The sequence below is a fragment of the Rosa chinensis genome, chromosome 4, assembly GCF_002994745.2.
Source record: "Rosa chinensis cultivar Old Blush chromosome 4, RchiOBHm-V2, whole genome shotgun sequence".
Classification (NCBI taxonomy): Eukaryota; Viridiplantae; Streptophyta; class Magnoliopsida; order Rosales; family Rosaceae; genus Rosa; species Rosa chinensis.
In genome coordinates this window covers 29,245,118-29,264,528 of record NC_037091.1, presented here as the reverse complement: position 1 = coordinate 29,264,528, position 19,411 = coordinate 29,245,118, and the positions used below count along the sequence as shown (strand labels likewise).

At 38.1% G+C, this 19,411-nt stretch overlaps 2 protein-coding genes across 29 annotated transcripts; both read right to left on the bottom strand.

The window, feature by feature from the left end:
- Window positions 1-197: 197 nt before the first annotated feature.
- Window positions 198-14,438, bottom strand: LOC112196588 (pentatricopeptide repeat-containing protein At1g09900). Of its 28 annotated transcripts, none has more exons than XM_040518213.1 (17): window positions 10,924-14,438; window positions 9,979-10,634; window positions 9,690-9,807; window positions 9,369-9,559; window positions 8,219-8,293; window positions 6,017-6,645; window positions 4,836-4,999; window positions 4,405-4,506; window positions 4,058-4,135; window positions 3,887-3,955; window positions 3,676-3,750; window positions 3,488-3,564; window positions 3,270-3,373; window positions 2,493-2,746; window positions 1,938-2,358; window positions 1,282-1,503; window positions 198-807 (listed from the first exon to the last, which is right to left on the bottom strand). In XM_040518213.1, the coding sequence occupies exon 1, from the start codon at window positions 13,831-13,833 to the stop codon at window positions 11,242-11,244; it is 2,592 nt and encodes an 863-aa protein (XP_040374147.1). In that variant the 5' UTR covers window positions 13,834-14,438; the 3' UTR covers window positions 198-807; window positions 1,282-1,503; window positions 1,938-2,358; window positions 2,493-2,746; window positions 3,270-3,373; window positions 3,488-3,564; window positions 3,676-3,750; window positions 3,887-3,955; window positions 4,058-4,135; window positions 4,405-4,506; window positions 4,836-4,999; window positions 6,017-6,645; window positions 8,219-8,293; window positions 9,369-9,559; window positions 9,690-9,807; window positions 9,979-10,634; window positions 10,924-11,241. The 28 variants fall into 28 exon arrangements, with proteins under 28 accessions (XP_040374147.1, XP_040374145.1, XP_040374155.1 ...); XM_040518211.1 differs by having other exon boundaries at window positions 1,938-2,060; XM_040518221.1 differs by having other exon boundaries at window positions 1,282-1,428; window positions 1,938-2,060.
- LOC112199076 (phosphoenolpyruvate carboxylase 4) lies at window positions 1,273-4,972 on the bottom strand. Its single transcript, XM_024340135.1, has 10 exons — window positions 4,847-4,972; window positions 4,405-4,458; window positions 4,058-4,135; window positions 3,887-3,955; window positions 3,676-3,719; window positions 3,488-3,564; window positions 3,270-3,373; window positions 2,605-2,746; window positions 2,005-2,060; window positions 1,273-1,428 (listed from the first exon to the last, which is right to left on the bottom strand). Exons 1-10 carry the CDS (start codon window positions 4,970-4,972, stop codon window positions 1,273-1,275), a joined length of 906 nt encoding a protein of 301 aa, XP_024195903.1.
- Window positions 14,439-19,411: the final 4,973 nt, after the last annotated feature.

The window sequence follows — 19,411 nt, the reverse complement described above, 5'->3', positions numbered from 1 at the left end:
CAACTATGCCACTATGACTGTTTGGTATGGCTGTGCAGATACAATGAGATAATTGTGTTACAGGAAATGTGTAAAGGATGAATATACTCAACTCAATTTTAAGATGAAAGCATAAAAATGAAACAGAACAGATGGCATAGCAGTTCCTGTTAATCATCCAAACTACTATCTACTGCTAAACACCCAAAACTATCCAACAGAACAAATGGCCAGTAGCACTTGTTAAAAATATGCAATGACCAAAGTAATTACAAACTCGTACAAGGGTGGAGCATAATTAGACTCTGCTAATCCCATTCCAGATATACTAGTTCTGCTTCTACCAAATGAAAACTTTAAGTAGAAATCTCTTTGGTAGGGCATGGTGAACTGAATTCATGTGATACAACAGCAAACAATTATGCTCCACAGATGATACTAGCAGTCAAAAATGTGAATTCCCATCAACATTCTGGGTCAGTAGGGCATCAACCAAAGATCTGAATACTAATGATTCTAACAGAAGATTTCAAATAAAACAGTCTCGTGTTTTCATGTCATGCTAGGAATGTCTTCAGTACTTGCTAGCTTTACAATTTTCCCCGTCTAGCAGTTGAGTTGGAGGCTCTTCCTCTAATTGGACTTCATCAACGTCTTTGGGGTTCAAGAAGCTTGGTACATGGCTTTCAAGTCTTCAGTGTGTCCCTTCTCACAAACTCCCCTTAAACCTGGTTCAACTCCACCCAAGCTGGAAGAACAAATCTGGTTCGAGTCCATGCAAACACCCATGGAATTGCCCAAAGATGTCCAATTCTAGTAGAGCTCTTCCTATCAGAAAAGAAGATCCTGGTTTGAGTCCATGCAAACACCCATGGAACACACCTCATAGTTTAAGATTCTGGCCAATAGTGGTAAACCAAGACTTTCTCTTCCTATCAGAAAAGAAGATCCTGAGTTGGAATTTTTGCAATTGCAAAACCTCCCAATTAAGTTGCCGCATGCTATGAAGTGAGTTTGAGAGTATAACAAATTGTTGACCTTAATCCTAACAGCTTAAATTTTTGGGAATAGTAAACAACTCTATCATCATGCTAGATCAACTTGTGCTTATTTAAAGTTCATTCCCTGTAGGTAAATAATGACTACCATAATTTCATTTAATTGTTGTAATGAAGAGACACATTAGATATATAGCAAAGAATTCTTGTCAGAATTATTTTTTTTCTCAAAAAATTCGGGTAGAAGTAACTTATTCTGAACTTTGGAGCATAGTAATCCTAAGTCCTAACACTACTACTTTACCTCCATGCTAGATGGGACTAGCGGTCTTTTTCCTTTGAACTCTCTTGTTAGAAATTCCAGTTTCTTTTCTTCATCCCACTCACTGTATGTGCCCATATCCAAATATTTGGTAATTGCATCAAGTGTTTCAGCATGTCTACCAGATTCCTGCCCCAATGCAATCTTCAGTTAAAATGACCAACATTTCAATTCTGGGATAGTGAGAATGACCAACATTGCATTCTGCATGAAGAGGCAAGTTTAAAAGAACTGAGAAACCATGAGTACCATTGGTCATATAATACCTTAGGTGCTGGTAAATAAACACTTCAGGAAGGCTAACAATCAAAGAGAAAAAAAGTAACTGCTAATAGAGATTCTAGGTGGAAAGACAGCTCTAGCTCACTATTGTACAGCTAAATTAAGATTTTATTTATGAAAATTGATTCCCTCCATATTTGAAAAGGAAATAACTACAAGGGCTCATGTGATACACACTGCCTTTTTTGGAACTGATGACAGTTGTCTTTGTAACATAGTTGAGCGAGTTCTCATTTATGCAATAAGGGATGGCAGCATATGAACATAATATAAAGTAACACAACTTCTGAGATCCTCAATTTTTCTATAATTTTTTTCTTCAAAAAGTAGTTTTAAGAGGATAATCGGATGTTCACCAGTGCAAGAGGGCTGATCAGCTCTAGCTGGAAGTTGTGTTGGAAGTGCTGCAGGTTGTTACTTTACCTGATTCCTATTATAACACTGATGATCCCAACTCTGGTGATCCTCAGATGCAGATTCTGAAGAGAGAATTTCAATTATGTTAACATTATAAATTGATTCACAAGTATATTCATCATCTATTAAAAATAAATTGAAACCTTAAGAAATCAGGAGGGGATGACCAGTGGGTACTTATGCATAGAAGAGTTGGGGTAAGAGAAGTCAAATTCCCATAGGTCCATAAAACACAAAGAATTTTGTAAACTATGACTCCAATTTTTTCACTCAATTACTTTCACTAATTAACCATCTGCTCTATCCTGCCTGGCAGAACATAAAGTAAGAGTGTTCATCTGTCTTTCAACGTTTTTTATTCTGCATACACAGAAGTGATCTAGAGATTTAAATTGTTATATTAATAAGATCCGAGTCTCAGAACAACAAAATCCCAGCCCTCAAACAAAAGATCAAGCAATAAAAATAAAAAAAATCAGAAACATAGGAGTAACCTGTTAAGGAAATTGTCAAAGAAAAACAATGGAAGCTATGCTTTGGTAGTCTCCACATGATACCAAGCAGCCAATATTAATGACCACTGAAAATAACTGCAATATGTCATACTGTGCTCTAGAATCTCTTGTGCCAGTTTTGACAAGCTATTACTGCACCAATTCATGGATAGTTCAAATTTCAGGCTATCCACTTCTCTAATATAGAGATCAATAGTCATCCACCTAGATAAAAGCGAGACATCTTTTGTGACCTGAACCAATAGAAAGAGGCAAGTTGATATAATTGTGTAGAAGAGCTAGACAGTCTGACAGCATTATAAATTCTACATAAACAATAATCTTAAGTTTGCAATCTAATCATGAAATCTGGCAGCATACTGGAATCCTTAAAACTAAAACCTCCTCTCTCATACCCCAAAGAAAAGAACAGGGAAGGGATAGCAGAAATGAAGGTTAAACTGATGGTCTAAAACTTTACACAACTAAGTCATGCTTATCCATCAATGTCTCCGTACAGTTAAGTAATTGATTCTAAGTACCAGGGCTTGCTTTATTCCCCTCAAAACATGATTTACTGCCCCATGAATTACCAACACCATTACCAATACAGTAAACTAAGTTATGTATAACACAGATCTAATATATGCCAAAGTTATGATTAGTTCATGCTTCAGGTCTTTTGTTGGCATGAAAAAACTCTCCTAGATTTAAGAGAGTAAATAATACCATTAGGAGAAGATTTACGAATAAAATATCAATAAGACCCACGAGTACCTTTGCTGTCACATTGGAATTTCCATCTCGACCACCCCCCATCCAAGAGCCAAACCTGATTGGTGTGCATTTCAATGGAAGTGGTTTTCCAGTTTCCCAGTGTGCTGATAAATAAATTAAGAAAACATTATGACAAGAAGTATAGAAAGACAGAAGGTAGTAGCTACATATAAAGAACCAGAAACAGATCAATACCAAAAACGAATTTGAAGACAAACCTTCTTTAAAGCATTGCTGAGATGACATAAATAATGAGGTACAGCTTTCCAAAGGGACTGCTCCACAATGTTCAAACCTGTGGTAAACAATATATACAATTTTATTTTGTCTGTAAGTGATACACACGATTTCAAAGAGCCAAAGCATGTGAACATCAATGAATCTAATGTTGAAGTGGTTTACCTACCCCAGCTTCATCAACTGGTGTGGGTTTATGGTGCCTAAGCTCATCTGTTTGCCATACAGAAGTTATCTCTTACACCTATAAAAGCAAGAGTAAAATATAAAACACAAGGAAAATTAGAGAATATCCACGATATCAATGTCATTAAGATGCAATCCCCCTTGCCCCAGCAAAGTGGTTTTGGAAGAAGAGAATAAGGTTGGGAAAACAATACCAGATCTTCAATCACCATATCTCTGTCTTCACTAGTAAGATCAGGTCGGTCTCTTAAATTTAAAAGATGCTGCAAGTAACTTGATATTATTAGTCTAAACAAATTTTCAACATGTCTTTTAATCATAATGTTCAACATCCTAAAAATTGAGCAAAGTCACTAGCCACTCACAGAAAGTCTGATATATTTGTATCGTAAAGTTCCGCGATTAATTTGTGTAGGATGTGCAGTAAGAACAATCTCGACCTCCTGCAGCAAGAACTTAAGGTTGAGAACAAGATATCTAAATGACTGAACAACAGTAGAAACACACACACACACATCTTATGTTCAACAGTGTGCTGATAGAACGAGGCAACATCAATGAAGCAACAACTTGAGCTCATTAAAACAAGATCATTTAATTGGTTGGGTTTTATCTTTTACAGAAACCTTAACAACATGAGTGATATATTTTCCCCACTATTTTCTGTCTAGGCATACAAATCAAGACAAAGGATAGGAGGAAAAGAACCAACCTGCTTGCAAACAGTATCGTAAAGCTGGTCTGGGGAAACACCACGCTGCAGAAGCTGATTAAAAATATCATCACAAGATTTACATTCTTTTGTCTACAAACCCTGCACAAATCAACAACTTTCTCTAAATTCACCAAAATGCTTTAAAATTCACAGTTGAAAGAATTCCAACCAATTTTTGTTTTTTCATGTTATCTTTTCGGAAGCTAGAATGTCATAATTTTAACCGTACAACCAAAGTTAGAAGTCAATCCTTGATAGACACTACTATTTCCTGAAGCTCTGGTGCTTCATATTTCATTTCCAAACAAGTATAAACACACGGGCACATATCTGAAATTTAACCCTTTTTTTTTTTTTTTTTTTTCAAAAAAACAAAAAATTTAATATAAAAAATAAAATAAAACAGAGAGATCAAGTCGATGAGTGACCTGTGATGAACTTCAGCAATGCCCATCAAATTGAGGTAATGGCTGAAAACAGGAGCGAGAGTGAGTGCCTCCTCTAAGCTCATCTTCGAAATTTCCGACGCTAGCTTCTTCTCCAGCAGCTCCGCCGTGTCCTCCATCCCTGCCAGCCTCATACTACAAGCACTCTGAACACAAAAACGCCCCGTTTCAATTTTCCTCATCGGCAACCAAACAAGGTATCGGAAAACAAGACAAAATAAAAAGCAAACGAGAAGGTGCAAAAGAGTGAAAGAAGAAGAAGAAGAGGGAATAGGAACCTATTCTCTTATGCAGAACACTCATTATTGTAAAGCTAAGATGACAACACGAACACCATCTGAACCAACACAATGTGTTGACTGACTGGTAAAATGTGCTCAGAATTTCACTGACAGGGAATTTGATTGAAATGCAGACTCCTAGAACAGTGTTACATTTGGCTTCTCATTGTAGTCTAATTGGCCTTTCCAAAATAATCGTTTGCATATTCAACAATGACCAAAACACAATCAAACATAAAATAACTTCAAATCAATGTTCTGCATATTTCACAAGTTTTTCGGATTGACTCACGCACACTTGCAGTAGTTTATGTACGCTCTTTTGACTAACTTTATAACTAAATACGCCTACTTCATCCTCTTACCTGGCCTCACTTGATTCACATTAAATAACACTTTTACATGGACATCTGGTACACAACTAAACAACAACAAAAAATATGAACCTCTGCAAATTCTACCCCAGTAGTTTCCCAATTTCGGAGTCCGGGAGAGGCGATAATGTTTCGGTCATCAACTTGTTTTCAACGGCTTATATCAAGTCCTTACATGCCATACTTATAATATTATTCTGTATAATTAAATAGACAGCCCATTATATCAAACTATGATATCAATCAATCAACTACTAAATTCACAGTAAACATCCATATCAAACAATAACATCATCACTAACCATCAAGTCCACACTCACTAACCATAAAGTCTACACTTATTTCATAATTAATGCACTGCAAGTTCTATATCAGATTCCCTGCTCATACATCTGGGGACTCCATGCTCAATCCCAAAATCTACAGATTCAATTTCTTATTCCCTACAATTTCATATAACCTCTACATACAAATCGAATAACAACAACATTCCGACCCCATATATTACCTGAAACTGTCGATGAAACCAGATTGTATTCCTTCCGGCAGCGAATACTTGAGAGTATTTGCCTTACTCCGTCCTATTTCGCTGTATCGGATACTCGGAATCGATATTACTGTGCCTTCTTTTCCAAATCGCAATTACTACTCCTTCACGTAAGAACGCCCATTCCACAATGATAAATCGTTTGCAGTTTGGTGTTTTCTTCACCGGGAATTTTGATGTTTTGTACACATGGAGGACGATGGAGCCCACTATTTAGTCTTCCAACCTTATCTCCTTCTCGGTGCACCCGCCTCTCTCCTTCTCCCGTAAAAGCCCCTGTGGTTACTTCATACTTTACAGTTTCATCTTACCTGTCGTATGCGAGTTGACGCAGTCAACCTAATGGAAAACTCTGACACCATCTCTTGGTCTACAAATGCGTTGGTTCATTGCAGCCTACTCCAATTCAATATGCCATGTGAATTTATGTTTCAGATCCTCTATTAACTCCAATAGTATATAAAACCCTTAATACGCTTGATCAGAAGGAGATGTCCCGCATTCTCCAGAGAGGTCATGGACATGCACTACTGCATTTGGCAATTGTGAGAGAACAGCAAGTGCCAGTTTTTCCAAATTATTGCTTTCCTCTGCAACACATGAAAGATGCAACGACAAACCAAGCTATAAGGAAACATAAACACCAACTACAATGACAGACAATTTTACATGCATAACGCTACCTAAACTAATTGGAAATCATCTAAAATACAGAAACAAACACACAGCTACCAAAACTTATCAAACCACAGCAACAAACACAGAAATCTAAAGACAAATAAATTCTCATTTATTTATTGTTGATTATAATGATCATGTAACTAAAGTATATTTATAATTAACTTGTTCATCAAGCCATATGCGAAAAAAGAGAGATAAATCATAGATTCATATTACAAATCATGATCAGATTGCGAAAAAGCAACTATAACTAAAACAACAATATAGCTACCTAACTCCCGACTTTGTGAGTAGGAAATTTATAAGTCCTTACTTCCCGGAGAACACCATTACACCGATACTTCATTCCGCTATACTCTACTGTACTGTTTCTTTTCTTAAAACATGTTTTGATTTTGATAAAAAGAAGCCAAAATAACCCAGATTATCCTTTTGGGTTGGCAAAAAGCAAAAAAAAAAATGAACTGCTTGATTCGACTCTAGTAGGCTAAATTCAGCCAGATAGTTCACAAGATGCACGAAATAATTCATCCTTTCAGGATTTAAAAGTGGGTGTACCAACTTAAAGCCAATTGACAGTAGTATGCAAAATTGTTAAGGCAAGGCTTCAAATTCCCAATGTGAGATATGCTCTCAACACACACTGTCATGTATGGCATGATTAGACACCTTGGGTGTGTATGGCTGTTGAGCCTGCACAGACTCCTGCTTGAATACATAGAGATACTATATTGGTGTAACTTACTTGTCCCATTGAAAGGCCAAGCACTTCTATCTCTAATATATCCATGAAACAGATAAAAACCTCCCTAGAAGTGAACCAAAAGAACTAATATGAATAATTAAGATAAATAACATGTATTTCAATGAAGTGAAACAGTGAAAAATGCTCTAATTAAAAGTTTGCCCAGATAGGGTTAAGATAAAATGAATCAACCGTTTGAACAATTTGAACTTTAAAGTATTAAAATTACTAAATGCAGGCACAAGATAAAGTTTGCCAAATAGGGCATATTTACTATAAACCGAGATGATGCACTTATTTGGAAACTGGTGGTTTTCTGTTGGGCCCCTAAAACTGTGGCATAGTTTTGGGTGTGCAACAGAAAATCACGGGTGGTCCAAAGAGGCAAATTGAACAGTAAGAATGCTGCATGTCAAGCAGAAAGATCCTAACAGTCACAGCAGATAAATGACCAGAATTTCAAGCAGAAAACAAAGACTAACAGCATTAATAAAATTAAACATCCATAGAGCCTATAGGTAGACAAAATCTCAATGAAGTGAGGCTAAGAAATCTGCCTAAAATTCAAGCTCAACCGAACCGATAAGAAAGAGAAGACAAGTCCCTTCCAGAGCTACTATCTGCGAAGTCTAGGAGAGCTGTCCACCAAAACTAAATGTTTTGACTCCAGACATGGTGGTGCAATTCCAATTAATAAAAAATAGCATTATAGAACACTATATAATATGAACTCGCACCTCAATCTGAACAATGGAAGCACAAACACTAAACAACTCCATTGCTGTTGCAATAATCAGCCGCTTTTCTCAAATCTGCAACATTAGTTGGCACTATAATCCATCATCCATGTTTCTTTCTTTCATGCTTCTTTATTTCATCCTTATCTCATAATCCATTATACAAATTATCAACATGCAAATGACAAACCAGAAGAAAGAAACAACCACCATTCCTAATCTTTTTCTATGACATATCTCAAAATCTCTCAGGTAACTTTAAACAAGCACCCATATAAATTAATATGATATCATCAAAACTCTTATCATATCGGCTCCGAGAGAAATCAATTTAGATAATAAAGAAGCAGAGCAGCTTATGTATGTATATATAGAACATGGGCCATAATTCAGAACATCACTTAAGGGGCAATCCATGACAAGAAAGTTTTAGCAGTGAAGGGGTATTTGAAAGGAATATGTTGGAGGAGTTGAACACACCAAAAAGATTGAAATTCTGAGCTTGTATGAAGGATGGAGGACATAAGAACTTTAAGGCACTGCAAAAACATTAATGATGGTCTCTCTCACCAAGAAATATATCAAACACTAATACACTATATAGTCACAAAAATTAAATGGCAAAACAGCAAGTTCCAAGATCTTCTGAAATTATCTGTCTCCACGATATAACAAAGCAGTCAAAAATGCTAAACGTGAGAAAAAGAAAAGAATTCTTCATCCTTATCCATCAAGAAGACATATAGAAACTTATCCCTATAAAAATATACCAATCTTAGCATGATGCCCATCTACAAGATCACCTAATCCACTCTCCTCCCAGAAATCATCATCCCATCCACAAACTTCCATATCTTGAGAATCTTTCTCATTGTTTTGCTGCATATGTGCATGACCAAGACATGTCAATTTGCACATTGTGGTGCAGAGACTACGGATATTGACTCCTGTGGCCCTAAAGATTTTTCGGAAATATAAGATTATTCAATATACTGAAGTCAGGCGACTTGTACAAGGATTTTTGAAAATTTCCCAGGGTTGTGTGTGGACAAGATTTGGGATTGAATTAGCTTTTGGTCTGAACTTTGGGTTTCGTGACTTTAGAAACTACCCGTCTCAACTTAACAATGAGCAGAAGTGTCTTGAGTACCTTTGGAGGCTGCATCTCAGGAGAAAGGGCTCCACCCACAGTACTGCAGTATGGTAGAGTTCGTCGATTTGATATTTCAGCTTGCTCTACAGCCCAATATTCCATCCATACTATAATGTTTTTTCTTTAATCACCACTCCAAAAAAAAAAAAAAAACAGGAGAGCCATCGGCATCCATTGCAACTGCTGAACTGCAGAGAGAAACCAGCTTACGCTGATCAATGACTATACATAGTTTTCCATGATGTACTTCAAGCACCTTAGATAACCAATTTTCTTTAATACAGAAATAGGGTAAAACATAAACAGAATTTTACACACCAAGGGAACAAGTAGATGCAAATCGCATATCTTTCACTTCTTCCCCAGAATCTTTTGCAGGGGAGCATGCTGCTTTCACAGATGCACTTATCACATGCCAGACATCAGTGGAAGAGTGCTAATTTGGACCAAAAAAGAAGAAGTTAGCAGTAATTCCAATGCTACATCACGTAAAATCATTCGCCACTGTAAGCCTATGAGTTAGGTAACCTATCTGCCAGGTAAATTTTCATACAGTATCTACTAGAACTAGAAGTAATGATGAAATTCACTTATGTCTAAGCATTACCTCCACACAATCACCGTCTTTTCAAATCTGTATAGAACTGCCTGAAGTACCTAGAAGCCTCCTATTCTCATCAATACAGACTTGTATACAGAACCAGTTAGAGTACAGAACTGCACAAAGGTGGAATAAACTGATGCTTAAAACATCTCATATACAGTCTCAAATGAATGTACATGCACTGCTAAATCAATACGAATAGTTGTCAAAAATTTCACTGCTACAGATTATTAACTTTATATTCATTGCAGAATGTGCTACACACACACACACATAGAGAGAGAGAGATTAGGGTTTAAGAACCTAATAAATGCCTCCATCTATTCACTCATGGCGTTTTTCATCTTGGGTCAGCCAAAACATTCTGCACACTACCAGAAATAGAAAGCTTTTACTCGATATAAGAGTTAGCTGATCTAAACCATGCAGAGTGCCTTGCATATCGTCAAGGGATTTTGGAACATCGAAGAGTAGGATTAGACATTCATTGACACGAAGCTCCAGAGTATTCAAAGGAGACAATGCAGCCCCCAAAGGGATGAAGAGACCCACTGGACATTGACATTGTTCATTGGAGCTTAATCTCAAATCTTTATAGCAAACTCCCTTGGACTGTGGCACCTTTTCAGTTGGCTTGGACAACAACAAACATTCATCACCTGATCAGTACGAATGCATTTTAGTAATAATTGTGCACAAAGTCATGTTATTGTGGTCAGTTTTGTTCTGCAGTTTGAAATATGGTAACACACACACATTTTCCTTTTTCTCCTAGCATTGTGAGTTCACTTCTAATAGGAGGTTTCTTACAGTTCAGTTGTTCAGCTGCACCACTGAGGGGTTTAATTAAAAACAATACACTTGACCAAATCATGTGACATTAAGATTAGATTAATCTTTTTTACTAGCTCAACCTTAGTAAAAGTGGTAAAAAGCAATATTGCGTACCTGACCTTCTGGAATTTCAGCCAACACTTCAACACTGGCAGAGCTTTACTTCTTTGCTACTAGCCCAACCTCCTTTCCACCTCCTTTATCCGGACTGTGCTTGCATTTCTTGTGCTGTTCATTCTCACACTTCTTTGTCAGTTTCTGTTAAAACCACATTAGCCGAATGGCTTTTTGCTTCTTCCTGATTTGTGCACCTTTAACTTTTTAGCCACAGGATGCAGGAAAAATGTGAGACAGGAAGGGACCTCAATAATGTAGCATAGAGACTCTTCGATGATAGTAATTGTACAGAAAGCTGATGAACTAAATCAACTTTCAGGGGCCACTAAGACCAATTACTTTAAGAGGGTTTTGTCTTACATCTCTGCAAGGTTTATTTTTACATAAATAATCATACGTAATGTACATGAGGAAATCCAAGAAGAGGCTTTTCTCAGGTGTTGCACTTGAAATTGCAGGATCTTCTTGCATATTATGATAGGCTCTGTCCAATATTTTGTAGGTAATTTCATCAAAACAAAAGGAAAACTGACTTAACTTCTGACCCCACATTAGGGCCTTCTCAGGCATCCCCTGCCTGCGGAACTGAGACAACAATACATTGGCTGTAACAACATTTGGAAGAAACGCCAACTTAAGCAATTTAGCGGTTAAAATCATAGCACGATCCAGTATGTCAACACAAACACCATTCATCATAGTGTTGTATGTTACTGTGTCTGGAACAACACCTCTCAATACAAGCTCATCCAGAATCTTCACAGCCCGATTTATCTTTCGGCTACTACAAAAACCATGCATCAGTATATTATAGGTTGTGATATCTGGTTCCCATCCACTAGCGTACATTTTATACAGAAATTCATCTGCCCTAACCATGTCAAATGCTTTACAATAACCACCAATTAATGTATTGTAAGTGACGATATCTGGGGTTAACCCAGTTTGGAACATGTTCATAAATGTATTAATTGCTGACTTCATCCTCCCCTGTCTACAGAACCCATGAATGATCATATTGGTGGTAAAAATATCCGGAATAAGACCCCTTTGCCTCATCTCTCTCTCCAACCTCAGTGCATCACTCAACTTACCACAGTAGCAAAACCCACCAATCAATGAATTATAGACAAAATTATTGGGCACAAACCCTTTCCTTAACATTTCTTGAAACATATCATATGCTTCTTCCATTAAACCGGCTTTAGATAGTCCATTGATAAATGCTGAAAAGGCCACAACATCAGGAGATATGCCTCTTCCTTCCATCTCATTCCACAAACTTTGTGCCCCATCTAAATCACCCATCCTAAAGTACCCATCCAAAAGCACCGTAAAAGCAGCTTTTCTGATAGGAAACCCCTTCTCCATCATTTTACACAAAAGCTCTCCGGCTTCTTGCAAGTAACCCTTCTTAGATAAACCCATAAGCAAAGAACTACACGTAGAAGATGAAGGAGTTATACCAAATGAAATCATGAAGTTAAAGGCCTTATATGCTTTTTCTTCCAACCCTACTCTGCTACAAGCAGCAATAACAGAGTTGAAAGCGACCACACTTAGAGAGAATCCTCTTTCAAGCATATCCTCTAAAACTGCCATGGCATCGTCCAACCGATCTGCCCAACACAACACAGAAACATAGATATCATACAATGAAGAATCTGGAAGTAATCCTGACACAGATAAATCCCGCAACAACCTGTCTCCATCATCTTCGCTTCCATACTTGTAATGCCCTCCAATCAAGATATTGAAAGTTATGCCATCTGGAGAAATGCTCTTCTTCCTCATTTCTTCAAAAAGCATGTTAGCCTGATCAATCTCCCTTGACTTAACATACCCATCCATCATGGTATTGTACATTATGGTATTCGGATAAACACCCATGTCTGGGACGTCATCAAAAAGCTTCCTTGCCTCCACCACATTTCCTTCCTTACACAATGCACTTATGACTGTATTAAATGTAACAATGCTAGGTTTACATCCCCTCGCAATCATCAACTCCACCCATTCAAGCGCATCAGCTGTCTGCCCTCTCGCACAATTTGCATAGATCACAATGTTATAAGCAAAAACATCTGGTTCACATTGGAATTTCCACATCACCTGTAACAAACTCTCCCCAACTCTAACCAACCCTTTTCGACAAAATCCAAGAATCATTGCACTAAAAACATAATTACATGGATAAGGCCCTTCTCTAATCATATCCCTAAACACCTTCCACACACTACCATAATCGCCAACCCTTATCAACAACCTGAACAGAATCGCAACCGCAGACAAACTCGGCCTCACTCCCACCTCCCTCATCCTCCTCAAAACCTCCAAAGCCTCGGCGCCCATTTCTGCATTCAAGAACCCCCTCATTAGTGTATCAAGAACCGAAAAATCCGACTCGTATTCACAATGCCCTCCCCACATAAACCCCACCAAATCCCTACTCCTACTCGGCCCAATCCTCCCAATCACACATGAAACCACATCTTGAGCCAGAAATCGTAGATTTTCGGCCGCCAAAACATGTGCAGCCACACAACATGACTCCACAGTCCGCTGATTATCATCCCTAAAGGCTAGTTTAAAGAACTCAAATGCAGTTTCTCTACAACAAAACAGTTTCATAATCTTTACAAGAAAAAATGGGCAGAAGGTTCTGGAAAAGCCCTTCAGTACATAGCCCTGTTGGTTCTTTATGATCCTGGATAACCCAACAGTGACTTTACGCCGCTCATTGGAGTTTATAGAGCATTGGGAATTGGGTTTGATAGAAGAGAATGGCAAGAACTGAGTGAGATATTCAAAGGTGCTGTGAAAATCAGAGGTGGGACGGGAGGAGTTGAGAGTGTGATAATAGTGTACCTTGAGAGAAGGGTGAAGGCGACGCGCCTCACCGGACATTTGAAGCTCAACGCCACCGGAGAAGCACCTTTTCAATTCTGTAAATGGCCGAAACCAAGCACAGGATTCCTAGAACCGTTGTAGAACCGAACCGAGTTCAATCGGTTCGGTTGTTGCCATTTTCCGGTTCCGTTTGTTCACGTCTTTAAGAGGCTGAGAATCGAGTCAATCGACGGTGTCGGCGGCTGCGTTGTTTATATCTCTTCGAGGAACCTTGTGTCTCAGTAGGGGCCTGTGATAGAGGTGTCCTGGACTAAGACGCGGATGAAGCTAGTGAATCAGTGGCAGAGAGAGATGGAAATGACATAGCCATGTCGATCTGAGAGCGGAAGAGTCACAGAGAGAGAGAGAAAGAGTGTTTTGGAGAGGAGACGGAAGAGTCACAGAGACAGAGAGAGTGTGTGTTTTGGAGAGGAGAAGAAGAGAGAATTGAGATAGGTGAGGAAGAAGATAGAATTAAGATAGGTGAGGGATACTGAGATGGGCTAGGATTTGAGGGTTTAACTCGGGATGAAGAACTGATCCGGATTTCTGGGTTTGAGAGCTGAGTTTGAGATGGGATGTGAGAGAGAGAGAGAGAGAGCTAACTTTTGGGGTTTTAGTCGGAGGAATAAGAAACAAAAATGGGCCTATTGTTTTTATTTTGCTTATAAAATACTAGGGGTGTGCAAAACACGGTACAAACCGACCAAATTGGTCAAAATCGATCGGTAAATATGGTTTGATTAAAGTTTTTTAACTTTAAAAATTGAAAGCCGGTTCAATACCGAACCAAACCATTTATGAATTGGGTTGGTTTGGTTTCTCTTTTACTTAAACCGCGGAACCCGAACGGACCGATATTTTTGAAATATAATAAGAAAAAATGTTATATATATATATATATATATATATTCATTTGTCCAGTCGTTTTAAGTAAGTTCTAAATATTCAATTATAACTTTATTCTCAAATGATATACTACCATATCGCTACGATTTATTTGATCATCTCATATCATATATCTCAATCTCTCATTCTCTAACCTTTAATACTACCATATTAAGCTAGTATTTGTAGCTAAGCCGTCAAATAATTAAATCATTTTGAATCTATTCTAGATTTTGGTTTTTGAATATTAGTTTTGGATTTGATTATTGTATTTTAAATTTAGATTATGCTTATTTGATATAATTTTTATTCTTTAGATTGAATTTTACTAGAATTTTTTTTCTTTCATAAATAGCATGTTAATATAATATAGGTTAAAACCGCCTAACTGACCGAACCAAACCAATTGGATTGGATTGGATCGGGTTAAGCTTTTTTTTTTTAATGACCGGTTGTCTAAAATGCTTAAACCGCTCACTTTAGTATAGAGACGGTTTAGAGTCAAAACAGATCCAACCCCATCCATGTGCAGCCCTATAAAATACTCCAATGATTTCCTATAGCCCAGCTTATTTTAGTAAAATAAGCTCAGTCAAAGTACCAATTACACAATGACACTTGTATTTCGGTTCTCAAAAATTTTAAAACACAAGCACCGGAACCGAACCTGTGATGCAACATGATGGAACCGAACCAAAAAATAGTAATGTCAAAATGCATGAGAACCGAACCGAACCGAAAAAATGCATGAGAACATAACCGAACCGGATTTTTTGGTTCGGTTCGGTGTGGATCCGCGGGTTTTCCGGTTCGAAGTCCCAGGCCTACAGGCTGCATTTGATTTCTGCTGCTGAGGTGGGGGTTAATGAGATTTTAGGAAACTGCCCAAATTGTCCTTTGTTTTTACTCGTGCGTAAGAAAACACTACTGTATGAAAAAATATATATATACACACACATTATATTTATAAATAGTACTTATAAATATATATTTTGTCTTGATTAGAAAAATATTGAGCTGATGAAATTATTTAGGAGGTGCATTCATGATTTAGTGGGTGGTTTTTATGGCATAGCAATTTTGGTGTGTTTGTTTTTGTTTTGCTTTATTTGATGGAATTGTTTGACAATTTTATCCTTAACAAATATTAGGGAAAAATTCACCAACGGTGTCTGGACACTTAGGGGACTTTCAGAATGATACCCGAACTTACAAAGTTATCAATGTGATACCTGGACTCATTTTTTCATATCAACGTCGTACCTACGAACAGTTTCCGTCACAGAGCCGTTAAATTTTGCACGTGCGATGCACGTGAGTCACTTAATGAAGATAAAAAGACCGATTTACCCTAAAATTTTTTTGGAAAAATTCACCAACGGTGTCTGGACACTTAGGAGACTTTCAGAATGATACATGAACTTACAAAGTTATCAATGTGATACCTGGACTCATTTTCGTATCAACGTCGTACCTACGACCAATTTCCGTCACGGAGCCGTTAAATTTTTCATGTGAGTAACTTGATGAAGACAAAATGACCGATTTACCCTCAAAAGTTTTTTTTTTTCCTTTTCTTTTCTTTCTTTATTCTTCTTCTTCTTCTTTTTTGGATTCTTTATTCTCTCCTTCTCTCCTTGCCAACACCACCGCTTTCGGAGAACCCACCATCGAATATGCAGGAAGAAAAATGGGGGAGAGCCACAACCACCTCCACCACCGCGCAATGACGTCGTCCTCCGCTGCTTCTTGATTGGGTTTGGGGATAAAGACTGCTTCTTCCTCCACCGCTAGCGAAATCGTGGAGGCTCGAGGCCACATTCTAAGGGCCACCGGCCGGAAGGACCGCCACAGCAAGGTCTGCACCGCCAAACCGCCATTCAATTCTACGACGTGCAAGACCGGTTCGGATACGACCGGCCCAGCATAGCCGTCGATTGGTTCATCAAGAAAGCCAAGGCCGCAATCGACGAGCTGCCGCCGTAGAACTCGAACTCAATTTCTGTTCAGACAACATCTTCTCCGACGGTGCCGATATCCGCCACGTAGGACACGCTAAATGTGAGCCTCCATTTCTAGATGGTGGAGGCTCCGAGTTCTTTGTTTGCTAATCGGCGAGGCGCAATGGTGGGCAGCAGCGAAGTGGTGGAGCTGGTGAATCAGAACAGCTCGAATTTTCTGCAGGTGAGGATGGTGTGGAGGCCGAAGTTAATGTTAATCTTTGTCTACCTACAATTGCCTCTGATCGAAGTTGGGCTAGAGGTCGAAGTTGCCGGCTAGACCGGTGAAGTTGCAGGTGAGGATGGTGTGGAGGTGGTGTTGCATGTTGGGAATGACGGAGAGGATGGCGGGGTGGGATTGGAGCTATGATTTGAGAGTGGAGGGCTGGCGGGTTCTGAGTTTCTGATCAATGGTGTATAAAAGGGGGTTGGAGGAGAAAACAAGAGTGGTGGTGGCTAAGTTGTCGACGGCGGGGATGAACTCGAAGTGAGCGGCGAAGCCTCAATGCACAATTTCAATTTGCTGTAAGATTTGAAGTAGGAGGAACCAGAAGCATCTGCGGTGCATGAAGGTGGATTGAGACGCAACAGCGGTGTTTGATCAGCGATCGGCGGTGGGAATAGGCCGAGCAAGATGATTTGAATCTTCATGATTCAAATTAGGGGAAGAAGAAAATAAAAAAGAAGAAGAAGAAAGAAAGAAAGAAAGAAAGAAGAAGAATAAAGAAAGAAAGAAAAGAAAAGAAAAACTTTTGAGGGTAAATCAGTCTTTTTGTCTTCATCAAGTTACTCACATGCAAAATTGAACGGCTCCGTGAGGGAAATTGGTCGTAGGTATGACGTTGATACGAAAAAATGAGTCCAGGTATCACATTGATAACTTTGTAAGTTCAGGTATCATTCTGAAAGTCCCCTAAGTGTCCAGACACCGTTGGTGAATTTTTCCAAAAAATTTTGAGGGTAAATCAGTCTTTTTATCTTCATTAAGTGACTCACGTGCATCGTACGTGCAAAATTTAACGGCTCCGTGACGGAAACTGTTCGTATGTACTACGTAGATATGAAAAAATGAGTCCAGGTATCACATTGATAACTTTGTAAGTTCATGTATCATTCTGAAAGTCACCAAAGTGTCCAGACATCGTTGGTGAATTTTTCCCAATATTAAGTTAGTACAGTTAATAAAGAACATTTGGTTGGTGAGTCGTGGCCGATTGGTTATCTAGTCTAACTAACACCGTGAAGGTCACAGTTCAAATCTCACCTACATCAGGGGTGGAAAACAAAATTTTGATGAAGCTTTTTGACACCAAAACATTGCCTCCATTTATAGTAGTAGAGATTTACATTGAAAAATCCCTTTTTAAAATTGTTAACTGTCTAACATTTACCCTCTTATAAATTCTTCATTTGAAGAGGATGCAATGCATATGACTTGGTTTTGCATACGAGTGACGTCTCACAACTAAGGTGTACACCAAGGTTGATCAATGACTATATTAAACGTCTCTGCCTCTCTTGACTAGTCATATCCGAACGACAAATTGATAAGAGTTTTGATCTCAAAATGTGTTGGTATTATTAGGAGTAATTGCCTCTCTTGACTAGTCATATCCGAACGACAAATTGATAAGAGTTTTGATCTCAAAATGTTTTGGTATTATTAGGAGTAATTCAATCATAGTCATTTCTAGTCTTGCGACGAGGGAGTAGCTTGCAATGACAAAAAATTAGGACGAATATTTAATTTCGTTCTTAAAGTTGAAGTACGGATATGCAAGCCATTCACCCATAATTATTTATCCACTTTAGAACGACCCAATAAACTTGAGCGTGCGACTTTCTTCTTCCTCAATATTAGCAAATATCTTCTACCTAAACTATTTGGAGGAAAATTGATGAAGTATAAGATGAAGACAACAACAACAACATGTCAGGACAATTAAGATAAGATATTAAGATTATTTGTGCTTGTTCGTATATTCACTAGGTACGTGTAATATTTGTTGTTCTATTGAATTATTTTCATTGTTTAATTTGTCACTTTTATTTGAGATTACTTTCATCTATGTTGTTTCAAGATATTCTCTATATACTAAACATGCTAAATATTGTTCATGACGTAGTAATAGTACTGGCTCTAGCTAAGCCAATATGGAAATATACATTTTTGCCCATTTTTTTTTTTTTACGACTCTGTCATTCCTCGTAGGTATAAGAACGAATTATCAGCAGCCAGCTCATGCTTTCGTCCCTTTGAACTGTACGCAGCTCACACGCTGATATTATCTCACCCACTGAAGTCGATAAGATTGGTGGCCACTGCTATTGGTACAAATGTGATAGTTAGTTTGTTCAAGGTGATGATTTCCCTCATTGTAGAGAGTATAAGGCGGAGTATGCAAAAAATTTAAAAATACTAACCATCTCTTTCTTTTTCTTAAGAAGACTTTCAAATGGGAAGGAAAAACAAATGATTTTGGAGTGGCATACAACATAATAATTCAGTCTTTAAAACATGCGCACCATGACATCCATTTGGTTCCAAAATTAGAGCCAAAAACATTGGGACATATTACAAAATAGCTTCATAATCTTTACAAGAAAAAATGGGCAGAAGGTTCTGGAAAAGCCCTTCAGTACATAGCCCTGTTCGTTCTTTATGATCCTGGATAACCCAACAGTGACTTTACGCCGCTCATTGGAGT

What these genes read in the sequence shown, in the direction of transcription:
- LOC112199076 (XM_024340135.1), bottom strand. Translation starts at nt 4,972, where the DNA reads ATGGAGGACACGGCGGAGCTGCTGGAGAAGAAGCTAGCGTCGGAAATT. An exon ending in ACGATACTGTTTGCAAGCAG is followed by an intron (nt 4,136 to 4,404) that starts GTTGGTTCTTTT and finishes TTCTTGCTGCAG; the next exon opens with GAGGTCGAGATTGTTCTTAC. An exon ending in AGTGTTATAATAGGAATCAG is followed by an intron (nt 1,429 to 2,004) that starts GTAAAGTAACAA and finishes GCATTGGGGCAG; the next exon opens with GAATCTGGTAGACATGCTGA.
- LOC112196588 (XM_040518212.1), bottom strand. Translation starts at nt 13,833, where the DNA reads ATGTCCGGTGAGGCGCGTCGCCTTCACCCTTCTCTCAAGGTACACTAT.